Raw genomic sequence first — 21,534 nt, 5'->3', positions numbered from 1 at the left:
TCTGGTGTTTACTGTATGTATATGTATGTGGTATGTATGTAAGTTTGTGTGTGTAAATGTATGTATGACCATGTATCCAGATGGTATGGATTGGCACTCTGTCCTGGTTAAATGCTGTTGTGCCCCATGCAGTCCTCACAGTTGGACAGTTGTTTCTGGTTGAGAGTACGCTGTTGTGCTATTGGCTGCCGCTTCTTGCCGGTGTGTAAATTGTTGTGTGTAAAACATAATTGTAAAGCGTTCTTGGGTTCCTTGGGTTACTAGAAAGCCCTATGAGCGAGAAGCCTTAGTAAAAGTGCACTAGATGTGTTTTGTGTTTTGTATGCTTTTAATATATATATATTTCAATAATTGATTATTTGCCTATTCAAAATAATCAGTATTATTCACATTACCAGTCATTTATTTTAATGTTATGGCTGATAAATATACACTACCAGTTGAAAGTTTGGACACACCTCTTTTTATTCATTTGGTTTACTTTTAATTTAGTATTGAAGACTATATTAAAGCCATGCAGGAACACATGGAATTATGAAGTAACAAAAAGTGTTAAACAAATCAGAATAAGTTTTATACTTTAGATTCTCCTAAGTAGAACATTTATCTTTGAGGACAGATCTGCACACTCTTGGTATTTTAATCACAGTGTCTTCATGAGGGAGAGTCACCTTGAATAGTTTTCTCAGCGTCTTGAAGGAAGGAGTTCCTGGAGGTGCTGAACAATAGTTGCTGCTTTTCCTTCACACTATGAAGCTCCAGCTCATCCCAAATCACCTCAAATCACCATCTCAGTTCATCAGGTTTAGATCAGAAGATTGTGAAGGACAATCACATTTTTTACTGTTTACTACATAATTACATGTGTATAGCGTAACTGTTTTCATGTCTTTAATAATAATCAATAATTTAATAAATAAATAAATTAAATGCTTCTCTGGCAAGCTTTTGTTTACATCCCTCCCCTGTCTCTCTGTCACGCTCACCGTGACTTTAGTTTCCCATCATTCTCGTTTTTCCGCCTGTTCTTGGGCTCCCTATCTTCTTAAAAGGGCGTTTTCCCCCGCCGGTGTCCCAATTCACTAGCTGGGGCAGCGGTAATGTATTGGAGCGCCACCCTGATGACACGGTTCGAATCCGTGTGAGGAGCGGTGTGTTTATTTATTTATTCATTTTCCTTTCTTTTTTCTTGGGTTTACCTGCTTTGAGATCAACTGTTCTGCAATTGGGTAAACTTAATAATAATCTAAAATGTCGAAAATAAATTAAAAATATAAATAAAGAAAAAAACACTGAATGAGATGATGTGTCCAAACTTTTGACTGGTACTGTATATGTATCTTATTAGTGAAATGTAATCTATATGGTGATGTTTTGTCTGATTACACATCATCATGTGTATTTCAGCCAGCCATTACCCAACAATAGAACAGATTTAGTGGCATCTGTCTGTCTGTAGTTTGCTGTGTATAGTTTGTGTGTTTGTTTAGAAACCCAATCTGTCTAATTTGTATAATCTTGGACGTTCCATTTGCGTGCAGCTACTGAAGGGCATATGATTACACTAATTATTTTGCTAAATATAATTGTCTAAAGAAAGCGGGGAGCAATATCCAGCCTGGGTTTTGTTTGGAGGTCAGTGTACTCAGGCTTTTGTAAACCCCTGCGGTCAGGGAAGATGAATGGACTGTAAGAGTGTGGGCAAAGGCTTTTCAGGCCCTCGCAGTGAATCATCCCATTCATTAACAAACACAAGGAGTAATGGTCTGATATATTTTCCTGGACGACACATAGTGAGTGGGTGGGTGTGCAGTGTAGGGGGTTTACCTTGCATGACTATTCCTGCACAGTTTACAACACAGCATCATGTCTTCAGGCCTGCTTCGTTAGTATGAAGCTGTGCTCTCAGATCAAATGACTTTCATGATCATTTAAGGTAAGCTTTTTTATTTATTTATTTATTTTACAATAGCTAGCAATGTACTAGAGTAATGTCAGCAAAGATGTGCACCATGGTTTATGTGCTTAAATCTGGGGATTTTGTTGTTTCTGTTCTAGAACCCTGTATAATAAGAATAATGTGTTACTGGCAAAATTAGAAAAGTAAAGTATAGGGACAAGCCACTCTCAGATGATTCAAGTGACATTTGAAAGCTTTCTATTATGATTTTAAAGAAAGTCTATTTAATTTGTTGTTTAAAGTGTATTTATTTGTGTATTGAAATTAAAATTGATTTCTCTGTAAATTGTAGTATTTGAGAATAGTGGATTGCACTGATATGTGAACATATTTCTGCTCTGTAATATATCCTGGGGCTGGATGCAGCTTTGATGCTGATACAGTACACAGATTCTCTCCCTTGAGATACACTATATGAACAAAAGTACTATAACACTTACACATTACACCTGCAGGAGCTTTTAAGACATAATATTCCAAACCCATAGTCCAGGGGTCGGCAATAGGCAGAAGCATGAAACATCTGGCCCATGAGTCTGCTTAAACTATAATGAACGATAACAAAAATAAATAAATTAAATGCTTCTCTAGCGAGCTTTTGTTTACATCCCTCCCCTCTCTGTCACGCTCACCGTGACTTTAGTTTCCAATCGTTCTCGTTTTTCCTCCTGTTCTTGGGCTCCCTATCTCCTTAAAAGGGCGTTTTTTCCTCCAGCCTTGTCCTAATTCACTAGCTGCGGCAGCGGCAATGTATTGGAGCGCGACCCTAATGACACGGTTCGAATCCGCGTGAGGAGCGGTGTCTTTATTTATTTATTTATTTTCCTTCCTTTTTTCTTGGATTTACCTGCTTTGAATTCAACTGTTCTGCAAATGGGTTCAACAACCCTCTGGGCTGGAGAGCTACTAGTCTGTAGAACACCATCCCATTACACTTCATTTTCCAAAACTGATTTTTTTTTTTATGCCCACCACGTAATGGCTTGGAAAATATCTGGCCCGCGGATAAAATTAATTGCAGACCCCTGCCATAGTCATTAGTGTGGAGTTGGTCCCCATTTGCAGATCTAACAACAGGTGAGGAGCTCTGCAGTTACAATATGTACTCAGCTGAGTGTTGGACATTCCTATATTGGACAAGTTTTACATAAGGATGCAAATTCCATTTTATTCGGTTTAAATCATAGTCCGTTAGCATAACATAACACACATAGTAGCAGTGAACACATGTCTGTCTTGTTTGTTTTTTTTTTGTTTTTTTTTTTACTTTTTTATGTAAATCTATCAGTTGTTAATTTCATGATAACAGACCAATAGAAATGCAAAAATCATTTATTTTTTTCCTTTTTTACAGATATACACAAACTATGGCTAATGATTTAAACAAGCCCTGTCCATAGCATTTTTTTATATTTCTTAAGGTAAAGCAAGCTTGGATAAAACAAAGTGTCTATATTATAACAAACTAATATATAACTGAATAAGACCACTTAAAAATGATGAGTTTCTTTGATTTCAACAAATTGAAAACCTCTGGAATATAATCAAGAGAACGATGGATGATCACAAGCCATCAAACAAGCTGAACTTCTCGAGTTTTTGCATCAGGAGTGGCATTAAGTTATCCAAAAGCAGTGTGTTAGACTGGTGGAGGAGAACATGCCAAGATGCATGAAAACTGTAATTAAAAAACAGGGTTATTCCACCAAATATTCCACTCAAACATAAACCTATAAATAGCAAAATCACAGAAACTGATTCAAAAACTAAAGTGGTCTCTTATTTTGTTTTTCAGAGCTGCATATACTAACTACATAAAATAAATAGAAAAAATCTATTAACTGTATTAAATGTGTTATATCTTGTAATATGAACAATGCAGTACAATGCAAAAACAGAATTTTTCACGTTACACACTTACTGATACTCATTATAGTTTAAAATCACCTTGACGTAGGTTATAATATGATATGTAATAGTATTATAGTAACAATATTGTTATATAATAGTAAGCTAGTAGTCATATTATTGTTGAGTAATTTGTATGCTGTACAGTAAGTGAGGTAAGTACACATGTTTAGCATTTTAAAAGCACACTTCCTCAGTGTTACATGAACACTTTGAAATTTAAACCGGAGCTCCCCTGTGCCACCTGACTGAAACTCTACACAGCACTTGGCCTGGGTGAATAGCGAGGTCTGGATTTGGGTTCATTTAGGGTTTGGGGCATACAGTACAATACTGTCTGTACTCACCTTTTTATCAGTTTATTTTTAATTGCCGCTGACTTTTTTGTTTAAAACAGTGAATCTGTGTCTGATTATCTGCAGCACAATTATATTAATCCAGATCCAACCTGTCCAATCCAATCAGTCTAACTCAGAAGCTCCCATACTGGTGTTTCATGCAGGTCAGATATAGGCTAATATAGGCCAATATAAAGTCCTACAGCATTTGTATTAGATCTGGTGTAAAAAAGCTTAATCACATTTAGTGGTGGTATGTATTTTATATTTATTAAACATTTTAAAAATAAATACTTTACTTTATGTTTATTTTATCACTAATAGCACTGGAAACATTTCAGTTAGAAATGCTTGTATTAGTCCACTATACTTTCTTTTATTGTGTGGCAACCTGTTTTTAGCACCAATTTCCATATTCTGCAATAGCTAAACCCCAAAAAGAAAGCCTTTATATTAGTTATATTTAGAACTTTTCCAATTAATATTTCATCATTTCTTTGTACGCCGAATACAAACCAGCCATTAAGAATTGATAACTGCTAGTGTCGTGAACTGTTGGAATATTAAGCAGCCGTCAGTGAATTAGCATGTATTCCACAAGGGATCATATTAGAATCTCTCAGCTCCACAGAAATTAAATAAAAGCATATAAATTATTATATTAGCTTCTTAATAAACTCATTTCTTGCTTTATTGGATAAAAAAAATCATTGCACATATTCTTATACTGACTGCATTGTTTAAAAAAAAAGACTGTTTAAGATAAAAAGAGACCAACATGAGACCAACATGTATCTAAATAAAAATATTCATAATATTCACTAACAAAATGGATATTAATCTGTACTGTGTTTTTTTTTCATATATATAACTACCGGTAGTCATGAATTGTTGGAGGTTTATGATGCAGTCACCAATAAATTAGCCTAAATCTCACAATTAAACATATTAGAATCTCCTCAGCTCCACAGAAACTAAAAATCTAAAATAAACATAAAAAAAAACTTTTTGCAATTTATTTTTTAATAAATTGTTTTAATGGCTAAAATCATTGCAGATGTTCCTATACTGGCTACATACTGGTAGTTTTTAAAACATAGTATATATGGTAGTTTTATATGTTATACCGAGGCCAAAATGATAACTGGAATATTAGTATTCACAAGCAAGCTAGATGCTTGTTATATTTAAATAGCCTACTTATAACCAGCCATGACCTGTTGAAATATTAAGCAGTCATCAATTAATTAACATGAATCCCACAACTGAACATGTGAAACTTTTCAGCTCCACAGAAACTAAACAAAAGCGTGTAACTAAATAGATTCACTTTTTAATAAAGTCTTTTAAGGGATAAAAACATTGCTATTGTGAATGTACTGGATATATTTTTAATAAATAATATGTAGTAAGTTAGTAAGAAAGCTAAAATTGTTATATTGTTATATACTAATAATATTCAAAAGTAAGCTTGTTATATATTAAATACGCATAACCTTTTTAAATAGTAACAGTGTGTAAAAATATCAAATATTTTAGCATTTAAAATTTTTAGATTTGTTTGCACACTAGTAACTTTGACTTTTTATTATTAAATATAAACTTATGTAGAACAAAGGTAGGTCTAAGGGTGGCAATACAATGCACACATCTAAATAAAAATCTGAATAAAAATACATAACACAAGTCTGCATGCACATACAATTCAATATAAAATATTTTTTTAATTTATTGTATTTTGTATTTATTTTTTTTGACAGAGAGTTTGAGAGTTCAATGTCTCACTCATTTTTAATCTCCATCAGAGACTATTTTTCTGCTCTTTGGAAATGTTTCTCAGACAGTTTAGTAACAGCTCAGCCAACCTGCATAATTTATACAGGAATGAGCCAAAGAGATAATGTTACTCTAAGTCAGTGTAGTTGATACATTTAAGGTGCCCTTTGTAACTATAACAGGGAGCCCTCGCGTACTTTCAGCCACATGCGTCCAGAGTTTTGTGAGGACAGGGTCTCGCTGAGACTCGCCGACGACAGATACGCAACCGGAGTGTATTTTCTAGAGCTTAGACAAAAGGCAAAGGGCTGCGGCACATGACAAAAGGGATGCTGACGTTTATGGATACCTGATGCAGATTACAGAGGCAGTCTGTTGTCTGTGGGAAATCTTTTTTTGCCAAAATCCACTTAGGAGCCAAGGGAGGGAATCTGTTGGACATGTTTTACATGAAGAATTACAATGTAAGGTAGAGTCCTACATGACTGTGATCTTTATGGCATGTTCCTAAAGGAAGTATTCTTCTTAGTTGGAATTGTAATCCAGAAATACCTGCACTATATTAGCTATATATTGGTACACTTCTTATATGTCAGGTGATGGACATGTTCTCAATCCCATTTTTGCCCTTGATTATACCCTATACTGTTGAGGATTTGTACTGCAATTGTGAGTTGAGATGTTTTGCTGATGTACTTTGAAGCTTGTACTGTGTCACTGATCAATCCGTTTTGACACTGTGGCAAAAGACTAGCATGACTTTTATCACAAGATAAAACAATGCCACCAAAAAAAGGTGAAAAGGCTGCCCCTAAAAAGGGTGCAAAAGCAGAGGAACCGGCGGCGGACCCCAAAGGAGCGAAAAATGAGAAGAAAGGGGCGGCAAAAGGAGGCAAAGAGCCGCCTGCGAAAGGCAAAGGCAAGGAGGACCCCAAGAAAGCGAAGGGGAAAGGCAAGCAGGCTGTAAGTGAATCTGAGGATGGCTCGGATGAGCAGTTACAGAGCGAGGACAGTGAGGCGTTAGAGGAAGAGGAGATGGTAAGTGGGAAAGGGAAAGGGAGAGCTGCACTGAAAGGAGCTGTGGCAGTAAAAGCTGGAGCTGGAGCAAGGCGTGCCAATGCTAAGGCTGACGAGAAACAGCCTCAAATACCGTTGGGTAAAATGAAAGACATCAACATTAAGGGAGCATCTTCTGCTTCCAAGCTTCTCACAGGTCTGGCAGCCCCAAAACAACCCAAGAGAGGGTTAAAAAGCACATCCAGACTTTTCATGCGCCTATCCAAGAAGAAAAAAGACACACCGTCCAAAGCATTGCAAAGCCCTTCTAAACTGTTTGCCGGGTTTGGTAAGCCCAAAGCTGAAGATCTAAAAAATACATCCAAATTCATGTCCAATTTTCTAGGTGGAAAAAAAACTGAGAAGAAAGAAGAAGGTGGAAAATCTCTTTTGTTGCTTAATATTGGTGGGAAAACAGGAAAAAATGCTGCTGCAACCTCTGGGTTAGGGGGCAAATTCAAGGGATTCTTTGGTAAAAAGAATACTGGAATCTCCAAATTCCAGAACAAAGGATGGGCTTTGGGGAAGATCTCAGGAGCAGCTAATTGGCTGACTCGTAAATTTCTATCAGCCAAAACATCCCGTGGAAGACTGGGGCGTTCTGTTCGCTATCGCAGGTCAGGTTCAGAAATGTACAATGGATACCACAATGGAGGATATGAATATGACGAGGGGGAGTTTAGCTATGAGGAAGATGACTATGAGCATAGAAACTATGGAAGGAACCCAAGAGGGCCACACTGGAGCAGAGAGTACGATGAGTATGGGCACGGATATTACAGAGGTGGACCACATCAGTATGATCCCTATGAGGAAGAGTATTATGAGTACCCTGAAGATGAGTATGGCTATTATGATGAGGAGAATAATTACTACTATCCCCTATACAAAGACGAATATGACTATTATGATGAAGAGCACTATGGTGAATATGATGATAGACATCCATATGAGTATTATGATGAAGGAATGGACTACTATGGAATGGATGAGTATGGTTATTATGATACTGGATACTCACCCTATTACGATGAATTTGGTTTTCCCATTGAAGATGAGTACTGGAACTATGGGAATGAGGCTGAATACTATAACTATGATCTCTACCCAGAGCAATTTGATATTTATGGCAATCCGCAAAGTTACTATGGTCAACTTGAAGGGTTGCAAGATCCCTATGTAATGTACCCAAATTATCCAAATCCATATGCTCAAAATGTATACAGCTATGGTGCAGACAGCACCTCAGTTTACCTCGATCCTCTTTTGGGCGTTAACCAGCCAAGCATGTATGTAATGGAGGACATAATGGAGCAAACTGAGCCATCAGAACTGTATGGTAATGAATACGCACAACTTGCAATGGAATGCGCAGTAGTTGAAGATCCATTCCGGTTCCCGAGGCCACAGGTGAAATTGTTCGGAAAAGAAAAGCTTGAAATTGCAAATATGCCATCTCCTCAAATTGCCCTTAATGATTTTGAAGTGGTACCAGAGATGCAGTATGAAATTCAGCCAACAATTCCTCAGCCCATGGCATTTACTCAACAGGCCACAACCTTTCCACAGGTTGGAATGGTCCAAAGGCCACTGTCTCCCACTGCAGCTAATGTATTTGTCCAACAAACACCAACACCATATCCTGTAGTACCAGGTGCTAGTCCTATTTTGGTCCAACCACCTCAATTACCTGCCTCTCCAATACTTCAGGCAAGGCCTCCTTTCCCCATTAATGTGCCAGTATCACCTACTCTAAGCAGACACTCCTTTGGACCACAAATACCACTATCAGCACCACCATCTCCTGTTTTGTCTGCAAGAAGATTTGATCCAATTCTTGGTGATCAAATGTCCCCCTATTTCATCCCTTCAGATCCCATGTATCAAAGATTTGACTTTCCAGTTGAGACTATGCCACCAATACCAATGAGACAAAGTCCTCTTCCCTCACCTCAAATGTCAATTAGACAGGGGCATATTTCACCAGGCCGAACTAGCCCTCTGTCCTACCAAAGGTTTGATTATCCACCTGAAGTAATTGGTCCAGGACTTTCACCAAGGCAGCCAAGAAGAATGTTTGGCCCACCATCATACAATAATAATGCACAACGCCCACTCTCTCCTCTTCAAAGGAGAAAATTTAGCCCTCCATCTTCTCCACTACCTTCAAGACATGGGCTATCACCTTCACCTACTTTAAAGGGAAGGTCCCCCATCCCCCAGAGAAAACCGTTCTTGTCTAGGCCACCATCTCCTCTTGGTCTGGCACGAGAAACTCCACTATCACCACATGGCTCAATAAGAAGGAGAAGTCCTCCATCATCTCCAAGATTGAACCTGCGCCAAAGTGTCCATTCAGGTCCGCCTCCAAGTTCTTTCAGGCCAATTGGTGGGAAACTAAGGACTGACTCTTTAATATCAAGAAGATCAGTTGCTTGTTCACCACGGCCTTCTGTAAGGGGAAGAAGTCCTCCATTATCTCCAAGACTGGGTCCACAACCAGAACCTGAGGGTTCTCCATATGCACCACACAGAGCCTCATCTCCCATACAAAGAATGGGATCTCCAAGACCAATGTCCCCTTCTTCCCCAAGATCACAGCGACCTCTGTCTCCTTCGCCAACAAGGTATTCTGACATGCAAACTCTACCCACCCGTTCATCCACACGTAGATTCAGAGGATTTGGACGCAACAAAGTACCGATGGGTACTGTTAAACCTTCTCCAGTCAATCCAATTTTACGAAGAAGTCGCCAAGATGTTCCTTTACGGCAGCATGTTTCTCCAATCAGATCTTCCATTCATAGTGGGACAGTGGCTTCAGGACCAATGAGTCAAAGCAGAACCACATCTCCTGTTATGATGACAAGGCATGGCTCTAGAGCAGCAGGTTTCCGAGACTCAAAAAGATTTTTCCCACCAGGAACTCCAGGTGCTCAAAGAGGTTTTCACAGACCTATTGGGAGAGGTCGTCCTGTTGTAAGAGTACCAATAAGTCCTGTTCCCATGAGACAGTCCATAAGGGGGCCAACACATCCTATTGTTATGAATGGCCAAGCACCTTTTCCTCAGCAAATTGTAATGAAACAGCCAGGACCACCATCACCACAACTTTCGATGGGGCAAATACCAAATCCAGCTCTATCACCTCAACTTTCAATGAGACCAGTTTCACCTCAGCTTTCAATGAGGTCTGGATCACCTCAGCTTTCAGTAAGACTAGGCACGCCTCTCCTCCCAATGAGAGCAGCTTCACCTCTCCCGCAAATGATGCCTAGCTCACCAGTACCTATGCACTCCCCAATACCTGCCACTCTCCCATCTCCTGTACTAACAAACGCTCTGCATAATCAAATCATTAATCGTGCTGCCCTCAGATCTCCATTTACGCCTGGAGTTCAGCCTCAAGAAGTAGCATCGTTTAACCAGACAGTTGCACAAGGGCCATCTCCTCTCTTAACAAATGCTTCATACGGATCACCTCTTCAAAGGATCAAGTCTGCTCAGTCCCCGCTGATGTCTGGTGCAATGAGGTCTCCATCTCCTGTTATGACTGCAAGCCCAGTGCAGGACCCACTGCTACAGAATGGTGTACATGGCTCACCCCTAGAGCGACCTCTATCTCCTCATTTAGTAATGGCAACCCCAATTATTCAGGCATCTTCTTTAAGTAGTGCACTTCAAAACCCTTACCTTCGCAATGCTTCGTTCAGTTCACCTTTACAAAGAATTGCAACACCGCCTCCTATGGTTGTACAACAAGACCCCAACCAAAGTCTGCAGTCCTCTCCATTCCTTGGAAGTGCATTGCAAAATCCTCTTCTACGAAATGCCTCATACATGTCACCCCTTCAAAGAAATGCATCACTATATGCTCCAGTGGGGGCACAACCTAATCAACAAACAGCACAAGTTTCACCGTCATTACTTTCTGGTGCACTGAAGAACCCTAACTTACGCAATGCCTCCTACACTTCTCCTTTACTGAGAAGTCCTACACCTGTGCCTCAGGCTCAAGTAAATTCCTTTAATTTATCTGGTGCATTAAGAAATCAAAACTTGCAGGCTGCTTCTTTACGATTACCTGGCGTGTCAGCATTATCTAGAAACTTAGGGGGCCAAAAACAGGACGCTACCCCATCTGTACTGTCAAATGCTTTACAAAACCCAGGTCTCCGTAAGGCAAATTTCAGGTTACCAGATGGTACAATCAGGCAAAGGACTGAAGTAGAACAACAAGCTTCATCTCCTTCCCTGTTGTCCAATGCCCTTCAGAATGCCAATGTTCGTAAAGCATCCTACAGGCTCCCCGAAGGATCAATTATGTCTCGTCAATCTGATGAGTCAAGTGAACCCAAACAGTTTTCACCATTCTTAGGAAGTGCTCTACAGAATGCCAACCTTCGTAAAGCTTCTTACAGACTGCCGGATGGAACTCTCCTGAGTCAAAAGACAGAGCAGTCATCTTCCCCCCTTCTTTCAAGTGCACTACTAAACACAGGGGTCCGCAAGGCTACCTATAGGCTTCCAGATGGAACTCTTTTAACCAAGAGCCCCGAGCCAGAAGCAGAAAAAGGTATTTCATCCCATTTGTCAAGTGCTTTGCAAAACGCAAATCTCCGCAGTGCCTCTTATCGCATGCCCAATACCTCGGGTCTGTTCAAAAATCCCAACCAAAAAGAAAAGCCCTCAGTGCTGTCAGGTGCACTCCAGAACCAAAACCTTCGTAAAGCCTCCTACAGACTGCCAGATGGATCGATCATGACTAGGGGTAAAACAGCTCAAAGTGACCAACCCTCTTCACCCTTCCTGGGAAGTGCATTGAAGAAAACCAATTTGAGTAAATCCGCCTTTAAGTTGTCCACCAATTTCGGGAGTTCTCCAGAAGATCCAAGGTATGCAGTGGTGACACCTCAGGTTCAGGGTGAACCTGGTGAACACTGGGCTCAAAACCACACAATAGATCCTCATGAGACAGATGATGTGTGGTCTTCAGAAAGAGTCCTTCCACATCATACTGTGCAGAACCTCACTAAATGGTCCATGTACAGGGATGAAGAACTGGTGGAATTTGTCATTCCCGTGTATCCTGGTCATGAGGCTGATGGCACTGAGCCCGAGTGGTTACCGGACCGGGAGGGGGAACCTCAAGGGCACTGGTATGATAAGGTACAAAGCTAATACCTTGGGCATATCACTTTTATTTTGTGTTGCAATGCCTTCATAGTTGTAAATGTCATGTTTAAGTCGTGCATTTCTTATATTTTATTGAACACAATGATTTTTACAGTAGGTCATATGTTCATAACCCTTTCTCACTGTTGGCGCTTGTGTTTGAATGTTACACAGGTAAGAACATTAAGAATAACACTTTTCTGCACCATGAACACATTTGGATAATACATTATTGGGCCCTGTTTTCATAATCACAGTGCAAGTGTAGATATGTGTGTGTGTGTGTATGTAGGTTTGCTACAACAATATACAATCTATCAACCTTTGTTATTCTATTTAAGAGCCAAATGTGTGCCAACAGCACAGCAACATCAGCCCTCTTCCAACTAATGTACTTGTGGCGCATGTGCCTGCATAGACCAGGGTGGGTAAGGCGTCTTGTTTCTCATTTTGTAATTCAAACGGGTGCTCACGACCACCCACTACACTCCGCAAGTGTGGCCTTCAGCAATGACTACATCAATTCCTTGAGACACAGGCTAATCAGAGTGGATGGGTTTATTTACAGCTGCGTATCTAATGTGAACAAGATATTCAGGTGTCAAAATGCATTCGTTTATTCATGTATCTTGCCATTGAGCTGCATTATGCTTGTAATCAGAATTGAACCCCTGTAGATAAGCAGTTTGATTCATTAAAAAGGGCTAAGGTCTGTAATCTGACCTACATATCAGTGCATTGTTGATGTCAGAGTGTGGACTTAGAGGAGGGCCACAGGGTTTAGGGTGCCTACTGAAACAAGAATACATTTGTAATGAGAGGAACATTGATTTATGTCAGGAGCTCTTAACCTTTTTCATGGTATGTCCCCTTTTTAGGGTTTAGAATAGTTCACAATCCCCCTTCACAAAACCATAGTTGTCAGTTCTGCTTTCTAAAATATGAGAATAATAATTAGATATGTTTACTCACTTAATGTGATCGAGTCAAAAAGAGCTTGCTTTTTAAGGGGTCTATAAGTGGTCAAGCAGACTAAGGCACTGCAACTGTGATCCGAGGATCGCTGGATCAGACCCCAGATCATGCTGCTTGCAACAGCATCAGCAGCTGAAGTCCGAGAGAGGGCACATTTGGCCATGTTCTCTCAGGGTGGGTAGATGGTGCTCTCTCTTCTCATCAGTTGCCAGTGTGATTTTGGCCAGCCCAGGCTTCTGCTAGCTGCTGAATCAGAGCCGGGTTGCTGTGCTTTCCTCCGAGCACTCTGAATACCCAGTAAAACTGCATAATCAGCAGTGCAAAAAGTGTTAAAAAAAGCAGTGGATGGCTTCACGTGTATCACAGGATGCAAGAGCTAGATCTCACCCTCTCCTTGTGTCATTGGGGATTATAGGGAAAAAGGGATACAATTAGATGAAGGGTCCAGATCTGATTCTGCAGAGAAAATGGTTTTAATTTATTAAAATAATTGTACATAATGATCATCACTTTCGTGACCCCAGATTAAAAATGTTTTATGTACATAGAGTACCAGTTTGGACACACCCACTCTCATTTTTTTTACTATTTTCTGCACTGTAGATTAATAGTAAATATGTAAAATCTATAAAGTAGTACAAATACAAGTTTTTTATCATAATTATCATAAAATTATCATAAAAGAAAATGTATCTAATATTACAATATTATTCATAATATAATGAACACCAGTACAAAATAGGATTTTTGGATTATTTGGATTAGGATTTATTAAAAAATATGTTAAAAAGAAACAAAATACATGTCACTCATTACCATTCATATTGGTGTTACATACAGCCAATCCAGCTCACTCAGCAGTGTTCTTCATTTCGACGCTGTCCAATTAATAAATAAGTATCTCCATTTTTGTGGATTTTTATTTTACTACATTATTCAAAGACACAGTTTTTTTTTGTTCAAATGTATTTGTATAGCACTTTATACGGCTGATGTCACAAAGCAGTTTAATAGAAACATATTAATATTATTAAGGGGCCATAAATAGCATTGGGACATTATTCAGTTACATTACTCACCTAAACATGATTTTATTTTAATTAATATTTGGCTGCTGTAATTGTTTGTATTATTTGTGCCATTAGTTTGATTGTGTCTTTTATTCGGGCACATAGATGTACTCAATCCGAAGTTTGCCCACAATGTTGTATCGAGAGCGAGCCGAGGAGGATGGCGTTGAGGACATGACACAACTTGAGTATGACATCATTTCATTTCACACAGTTTCCTTACCAGGTTAAATTCTATTATGTGGAATAGAACATATTACTTTAAACCTACAGAATAGCAAACATTTTGTACTGCCTACTCAATTTATAAATGCTTTTTGTCTGTTCTTTCTTTTAACTATAAAAAAAAAAAAAATTTTGATGTCAGGGAGCTTCATGAAGCAGCTGTTTTACTCAACCTACAGAAAAGGTTTGAGCGAGAACTGATTTATGTAAGTACAGTTTTTGACATTTCTGTGCAATACTACCTTTAACACCCATAGTGTATTCATTAGTAAACTGTGAATCAGATGGCAGGTAATGGGGGACGTGATTTTCCGGGGCCCTTTGTGGTTGGGGGCCTTTCCCAGAAATGTCTTATATTTATTTTATATTATTGACGTGAATTAACAAGACCACATACTTTATGATAAATTCAACCTTTTGATTTTTTCCTCAAGACATATATAGGAAGTATTCTGGTAGCTGTGAATCCCTACAAGATGTACAATATTTATGGAACAGACACGGTGCTGCAACACAAAGGACATGCTCTTGGTGAAAATCCTCCGTAAGTATACTTTTTTAATGAATTTTATTATTTGAGAGCAAATTGGTGTTAGGTTATTATTAATTATTTGTATTAAAACCATTTTTATGCAATATGCCTTTACATTTATCCATTCCAAAAACTTTAAAATGGATACAAAGGAATACATTTCTTAGTGTGTTTTGCAATTACACCCCTCATTTCTTTTCAGGCATTTATTTGCTATAGCAAATGCTGCTTACACGAAAATGATGGATGCCAAACAGAACCAGTGCATTATTATCAGGTAATGTTTAATGGTTAAAATTGTAGGTAATGTCTGTTACTATTATCCATAAATCGCTGGTACCAATCCCTAGAGTAAATGTCTGGCATTTTGCTATCTTGGCAACAGATAACCCAAGAGCACCACTAATTACCTAAAACAACCTAGACAGAGATCAACAGTCAGACGTTCATTGCTATCTTGGCAGTGCTATATTGCTATATTGTCAATACAGGGGCATTCCCAACACATGTGCACCCCTTCTTGTTATGCACACACGGAATTGCAGCAGTGCACAAACCCATAGCGCATGCCTGTTGGCAGCTATGCAAACTTTTACATTTTACAACAAACCTCTTCTGGGAAGTGCTGGACATGTCGAGGTAGCTGCAGGGGAATGGACATTGATATGTTTATTGTTTTTTATTGCACGTTACCCCAAAAGCACACCCATAATTAATGAAGAGAAATAATACGTACCTTTTGCATGTTTAGAGATGCACTTTTTCTAAAGATTGCTGAAATAGGGCCCAGTATGGTCAACACAGTCATCTGTTAGATGATGTATCAGAGCTGGGGATCTGGCGCTTTCCTCTAAGCGTGTTGGCCACCCAGTGATGCTGCACTGACTTCAGATGTGTCTCTGTTAGCATAGAAGGCATAATCTTTGACAGCGGGAGTTCATATCAAGAGGGATTGGGTAATTGTGAAGAAACCGGGTAAAAATATGAAGTAAATTATGTATAAAATATAATACCGCAAGGTGTTTTTGGATAAACTGTGAAAAATTAAAGCCATTAAACCCTTTATAGACTTTCAGATCGTTTACAGCAATCAATGTCAATCTTGTTTGCCACAACTGATCACCTGGAACACTTTAAACCTCTCCCTGAAGGAGATACTTGTAAGGGAAGACCGCTGGTGTCTGGCCTAGGAGCGCACTACCAGATCATGTCTCTGTGAAATGCACCCACTGTCGTCTCAGGGAAGCTGGCACGACGCACACATTCCAGCATTCGATTTCACTTCTGTCTGATGACCAGACACTGTGTTCATTACTTAAGTGCAAGCTAAAAGAGGTGGAAATCGATTCTTCCCATGCCAAGGCTCTGTTCCAGTCCACCTAACTGGGGTGTTAAGCTGATAATTGGGGGGGGTTACGGCCACCATTTGGTGCGAGTGTAAAATGTGCTTATTGTCTTTCAGTGGGGAGAGTGGCTCTGGTAAGACTGAGGCCACTAAGCTGGTCCTGCGCTATTTAGCTGCTATACATCACAAGCGCAACATTACACAGCAGGTATGACCCAACTTAATGCTCAAACGGACAGTGGTTTACTTACTGCATACATTGCACTTTAATCTAACATTTTTTTTTCTGTTTGTTTTTTTACATGCTTACATGTACAGATTGAGGTATTGTAGTGTATTTAATTGTGGTGTGTGTCTGTCTGCATATTGAAATATACTGTAAATATTGTGGCAGGACAGTGTGCGTATTGCTTTAGTAATTGCATGCATCTTAATAGAGTCCTAATATATTTTTATTGATAAAATAAATATGTGAAGGTCCTTGGACACCTCTTTACATGCAATGTGTTTTCCTTCTTTTAAAGATTTTTTACATTGTGATTCAATACCCATAGACAATAGACAGACCCCTGATTGTAGATAAAGAATAGCTTTTCTGCTATGTCATTATTATTGCTGACTCTATGACCTTTATAAGAAAAAATGACAAAATTTGCAGATTCTTGAAGCAACTCCACTGTTGGAATCTTTTGGAAATGCCAAAACTGTCAGGAATGATAACTCAAGTCGCTTTGGGAAATACATTGAGATTTATATGGAAGAGTAAGTGATTTTTTTTACATTTTAAGAGTTTCCATTTTAGACAAACATTATTTTAAAAAAAGACTCAGATTCATCAGATTATGCACAGATTATACATTTTGCATTTGACCTTTTGCACTAAATAGATGTTGATGAAAAATAATTAATGTTTTGACTAATTGTATTGCAATTGTATTGTCCTCAGTTCACATAATATATGATCTATTTTGCTTTGTATCTGCAGGGGTGTGATCAGCGGTGCCATAACTTCACAGTATCTACTTGAAAAGTCAAGGATTGTGTTTCAGGTTTTTTTGCACTTATTATTCTAAATAGTATGATGGTGTATTGGCAAGAAGTTGGTGATATGATACAAATCATGATACAGGGATTATGATTCAATATATTGTGATATTGTATGCAAAGTGATTGTTTAAATTGAATTTTAGAAAAACTGTCATAGCTTAAAAACACACTATCACATTTATAAAATCTTTACTTTTCATCCAATCAGATCAGTGGAATCTAAGAGTCAATCGTTAGATCAATCTTTATATGTAATCTAATAATAAAAATCAGTATAGCAAACAAATATTTTGATATACTGAAATTTACCCCTTTAAAAATATATTAATTGTCTGAAATGGGGGGGGGGGTCGATTTGGATTGGAGCTAAAACCTGCAGAAAAATTGTTTTTATAATAAAATCTCAGTTAGGTTTTTACTTGGGTGTTTTCTGCTTTTTGTGTTTTGTCTTCAGGCCAAAGATGAAAGAAATTACCACATTTTTTACGAGATGCTTGCCGGCCTCCCATCACAACAAAAACAGTCCTTGTATCTCCAAGAGGCAGAGACCTACTATTACCTCAATCAGGTATTAAGATTAAATCTAATTTAAAAATGTCTGTTATCAAGAGTTTATTAGTTGGCATTTGGTTAAAGTTTTTAGTGTTAATGAACAATTGGATTTGTTAAGAACAAATAGGTCAGTGCAACATCTTTCAGTTCAATTTTCTGATTGTTTCAGGCTAGAAAATTGGGTAAAAAAATGTATATATTTTTTTTCAATTTACTTTGGTAAAGAAGAAATTAATCTGTTTTTTCAGTCTTCAGTTTTTTATGTCTGTCTTTTGCTAACAGAACTGAAAAAATATCTTCTCTCAATTTTATTTTTTTAAATATTTTATATCTATCTATTTTTGCGTCTTGTAACAAAAATCTGATGGTATAGTGCAATTTGGATGGAAAAATCAGAATTAAGAGAAAAAAAAAACAATTTGAGAGGAGATTAATTTTTTACATTTGTCCCGAAATTCTAATTGTGAGGCGCAGAAATAAAAAAACTAGAAAATCTGAAAAATTTATGAAAACACATTTTTTTCTGTACTACACTGAATGGTAAGAAGTTTTACCCTCAATTTTCTATTTTAGATGTTTTGCCTTAAATTGTCAGTCAGTTGAATTGATAAACATTATACTGACCCAAACAAACTGTAAATTCTCAATTTTGCAATGGCAGAAATGGATGCCTGTCTTATTGCTCACCTGTTGTTGTTGTTGTTGCTCAGGGTGGGGATTGTGAGATCATGGGGAAGAGTGATGGGGAAGACTTCCGCAGGCTCCTCAGTGCCATGGAGATCCTTCACTTCAATGTTGAAGACCAGAATGGCATTTTCAGAATCCTGTCGTCTATACTCCACCTGGGAAATGTCTTCTTTGAGAGATATGAGGTCAGTAAGCTACCGTATAATCGCCCTCTCTGTAATATTACAGTATAACATGCTGTTTTATTACATTTTCAATTTAAAGAATTAATGTGCGTTGATGGGAAAGCATTTTTGTTGAACATGCAGACTGACTCTCAGGAGATGGCGTCGGTGGTGAGTGCTCAGGAAATCAGAGTGGTGGCGGAGCTCCTGCAGATTTCTCCTGAGGGTTTGCAGAAATCCATCACCTTTAAAGTGACGGTAGGATACACACTGATCTGTGCCACATAAACAATGCAACAGTGTGGTTTTACCTACTAACATATCTACACAGTATGAACAAAAATATCAGGCACCTTCTCAGTTACTATCTCTACTGTCAAGAAAGAGATTTCTATTAAATTTGAGATTTGTAAACATTTAATATTTGAATATGCTGTGAGGTTTTGATTGCAAACAACAAAACAACACCTGAAGAGGTTGGGGTGTTTAATTATCACCAGCTCAACTCACCATCTTCAACTCCTCATGACCTCAACTCCTCATGGCCATCTGACTGTTGACTGCTGTCAAGGTTTAAATTGGCTAGTGGTGCAGCTGTGTTTTTTGCTGCCAAGATAGCAACACACTGCAAAATGACCTGAAAACACTTCACTTCCAGACCACCATGCCCATCAGCGTTGATATATCTGTGCACATCTGTATCCGCAATGGGTACAACTTAAACTATCTGAGTATCTGAGAATTAAACACGAGGGTTGTTTAGTAATCCAAAATGATGAGTTTCTTTGATTTTACCAAATTGAAAACCTCAGGAATATAATCAAGAAGAAGATGGATGATCGCAAGCCATCAAACCAACTGAGCTGCTTGAATGTTTGCACCAGGAGTGGCATAAAGTTATCCAAAAGCAGTATGTAAGACTGGTGGAGGAGAACATGCCAAGATGCATGAAAACTGTGATTAAAATCCAGGGTTATTCCACCGAATATTGATTTCTGAACTCTCAAAACTTTATGAATATGAACTTGTTTTCTCTGTTTTATTTAAGGTCTGAAAGTTCTTCTTCAATCTTTTTTGTTATTTTAGCCATTTCTCATTTCCTGCAAATAAATGCTTTAAATGACAATATTTTCATTTGAAATTTGATTCAGAGAAACTGATTTAGAAACTGAAGCGGCCTCTTAATTTTTTCCAGAGCTGTAAAATGTTCACTGGGTCTAAGGTAGCAATGAGCATTGGGACGTGCCTTGCTCAGGATGTAAGATGGGTCCAAAAGTCCTATTTTATTGGCATTACTTCTCTACAGTTCTAGACAAGCTGTTTTTTTGTGTCCATGTGTATATCTGTGTCAGCAATGGGTGCAACTTTAAACTAAAGTATCTGAAATAATTAATTAAGAGGGTTGTCCAATAATTCAGGTTCTTGACAGTATATTCAACGTTATCAACTGACTACTGGCTTCTGCATCTGCCCTGACTCTGAAGCATAACCCGTCTTTGAGGTTATTCACCTGTAGACCTTGGATGAACTCCAAGCAGACCTCACGGCCCGATGCCAAGTACCAGCACTTGATTCAGACGTGCAGTCTGTTTCTCTGCCATCCTTTAGAAACAAGATCTGTATTACAAAACTGCCACGGCCAAGTCTGTCTTGCAGTTAGCGGAGACAAAGGCACAAAGAAAATGTCAAATGGAGCATATATAAGCTCAAAATAATCCCAGATAGAGTAACAGAGCACGCTCATCAGGGCAGCAGGCCACAGAGCCATGGAGACCACTGTAACCCAATCAGGGGATGCCCTGGACAGGAGCAGTCAGGGAGGTGTATCAGCACGTTAGTCAGTGAGAAAGTTCTTCAGACAGTAGCATCACATTCAGCTCTACAAGGAGCAGTATTAAAGGGCTGTGTATTGACAAAAGGCTGGCAATATGAAATGTATCACAATACAGGCATACAGTTCAATATATCACAATATATTTCAATACTGTGACGTAAGCAAGGCAATATATTGAGATTTCTAAAACAAATTTTAGGAAAAATTGTCATGTTACACTATCATATTTATAAAATATGATGCATTTTTTTTGGTTTTCAATCAAATAAATACTAATCGTTACAGTACTGCAAAACAAAATATGACAATATGATATGTCCAACAGTTTCAAAGGTCAGGAGCTGCTTTTCTGTTCCCACAGACAATTCTATAGTGTATTTCTAAACTTGACACTGTGTAACATGGAAAAAAAAATAGACTTATCATATTTTTTGCACTATATGGCTCATTTAAAATCCTTAATTTTTTCCCAAAATCGTCAGTGTGCCCTATATTCCGAGTTTCACTTTCTTCAACACGGAGGCTGCAGCAGTATGATCATTAGCTGCTAACCAAACGTAGCTCTGTCGGGCAGCATTGGTGGAAATCTGGAAATCTAAGCTTACTGTAAATAAACAGAAGCGCTTTACTCACCCAAATAAACAGTTTTCAGGAGATTAACATCTAGTGCTTGTTTGACTTTAAAAGAAAATGTTTTGTTTACTTGTTTTGCTTAGCCACCCGGCAGCGATACCAGTTAAATTAGAAGGAAAACATGGTGACACCCCTGTTCCTTACTACCTTATAATCCAATGCGCCTTGTGTATGAAAATAGACCAGAAAATAGACCAGAAAATAGACGTTTACTGATAGTGCACCTTATAATATGGTGCGCCTTATAGTCCATTAAA

General features: G+C 38.4%; 1 protein-coding gene across 4 annotated transcripts in view; it reads left to right on the top strand.

The window, feature by feature from the left end:
• The window catches only part of myo15aa (myosin XVAa), a 73,308-nt gene that overhangs the window by 5,330 nt on the left and 46,444 nt on the right, over window positions 1–21,534 (top strand). For all 4 annotated transcript variants that reach the window (XM_049475494.1, XM_022683359.2, XM_049475496.1 and 1 more), the window contains exons 2-11: window positions 14,364–14,446; window positions 14,626–14,689; window positions 14,918–15,027; window positions 15,218–15,292; window positions 16,478–16,568; window positions 17,019–17,122; window positions 17,346–17,409; window positions 17,862–17,975; window positions 18,670–18,831; window positions 18,955–19,068. In XM_049475494.1, coding sequence (XP_049331451.1) covers window positions 14,364–14,446; window positions 14,626–14,689; window positions 14,918–15,027; window positions 15,218–15,292; window positions 16,478–16,568; window positions 17,019–17,122; window positions 17,346–17,409; window positions 17,862–17,975; window positions 18,670–18,831; window positions 18,955–19,068 — 981 coding nt within the window. The remainder of the gene's footprint in view (window positions 1–14,363; window positions 14,447–14,625; window positions 14,690–14,917; window positions 15,028–15,217; window positions 15,293–16,477; window positions 16,569–17,018; window positions 17,123–17,345; window positions 17,410–17,861; window positions 17,976–18,669; window positions 18,832–18,954; window positions 19,069–21,534) is intronic.

This window comes from Astyanax mexicanus, chromosome 3 (genome assembly GCF_023375975.1).
Source record: "Astyanax mexicanus isolate ESR-SI-001 chromosome 3, AstMex3_surface, whole genome shotgun sequence".
Classification (NCBI taxonomy): Eukaryota; Metazoa; Chordata; class Actinopteri; order Characiformes; family Acestrorhamphidae; genus Astyanax; species Astyanax mexicanus.
The sequence above is the reverse complement of the archived record's forward strand: the minus strand, read 5'-3'. Positions and strand labels throughout refer to the sequence as shown.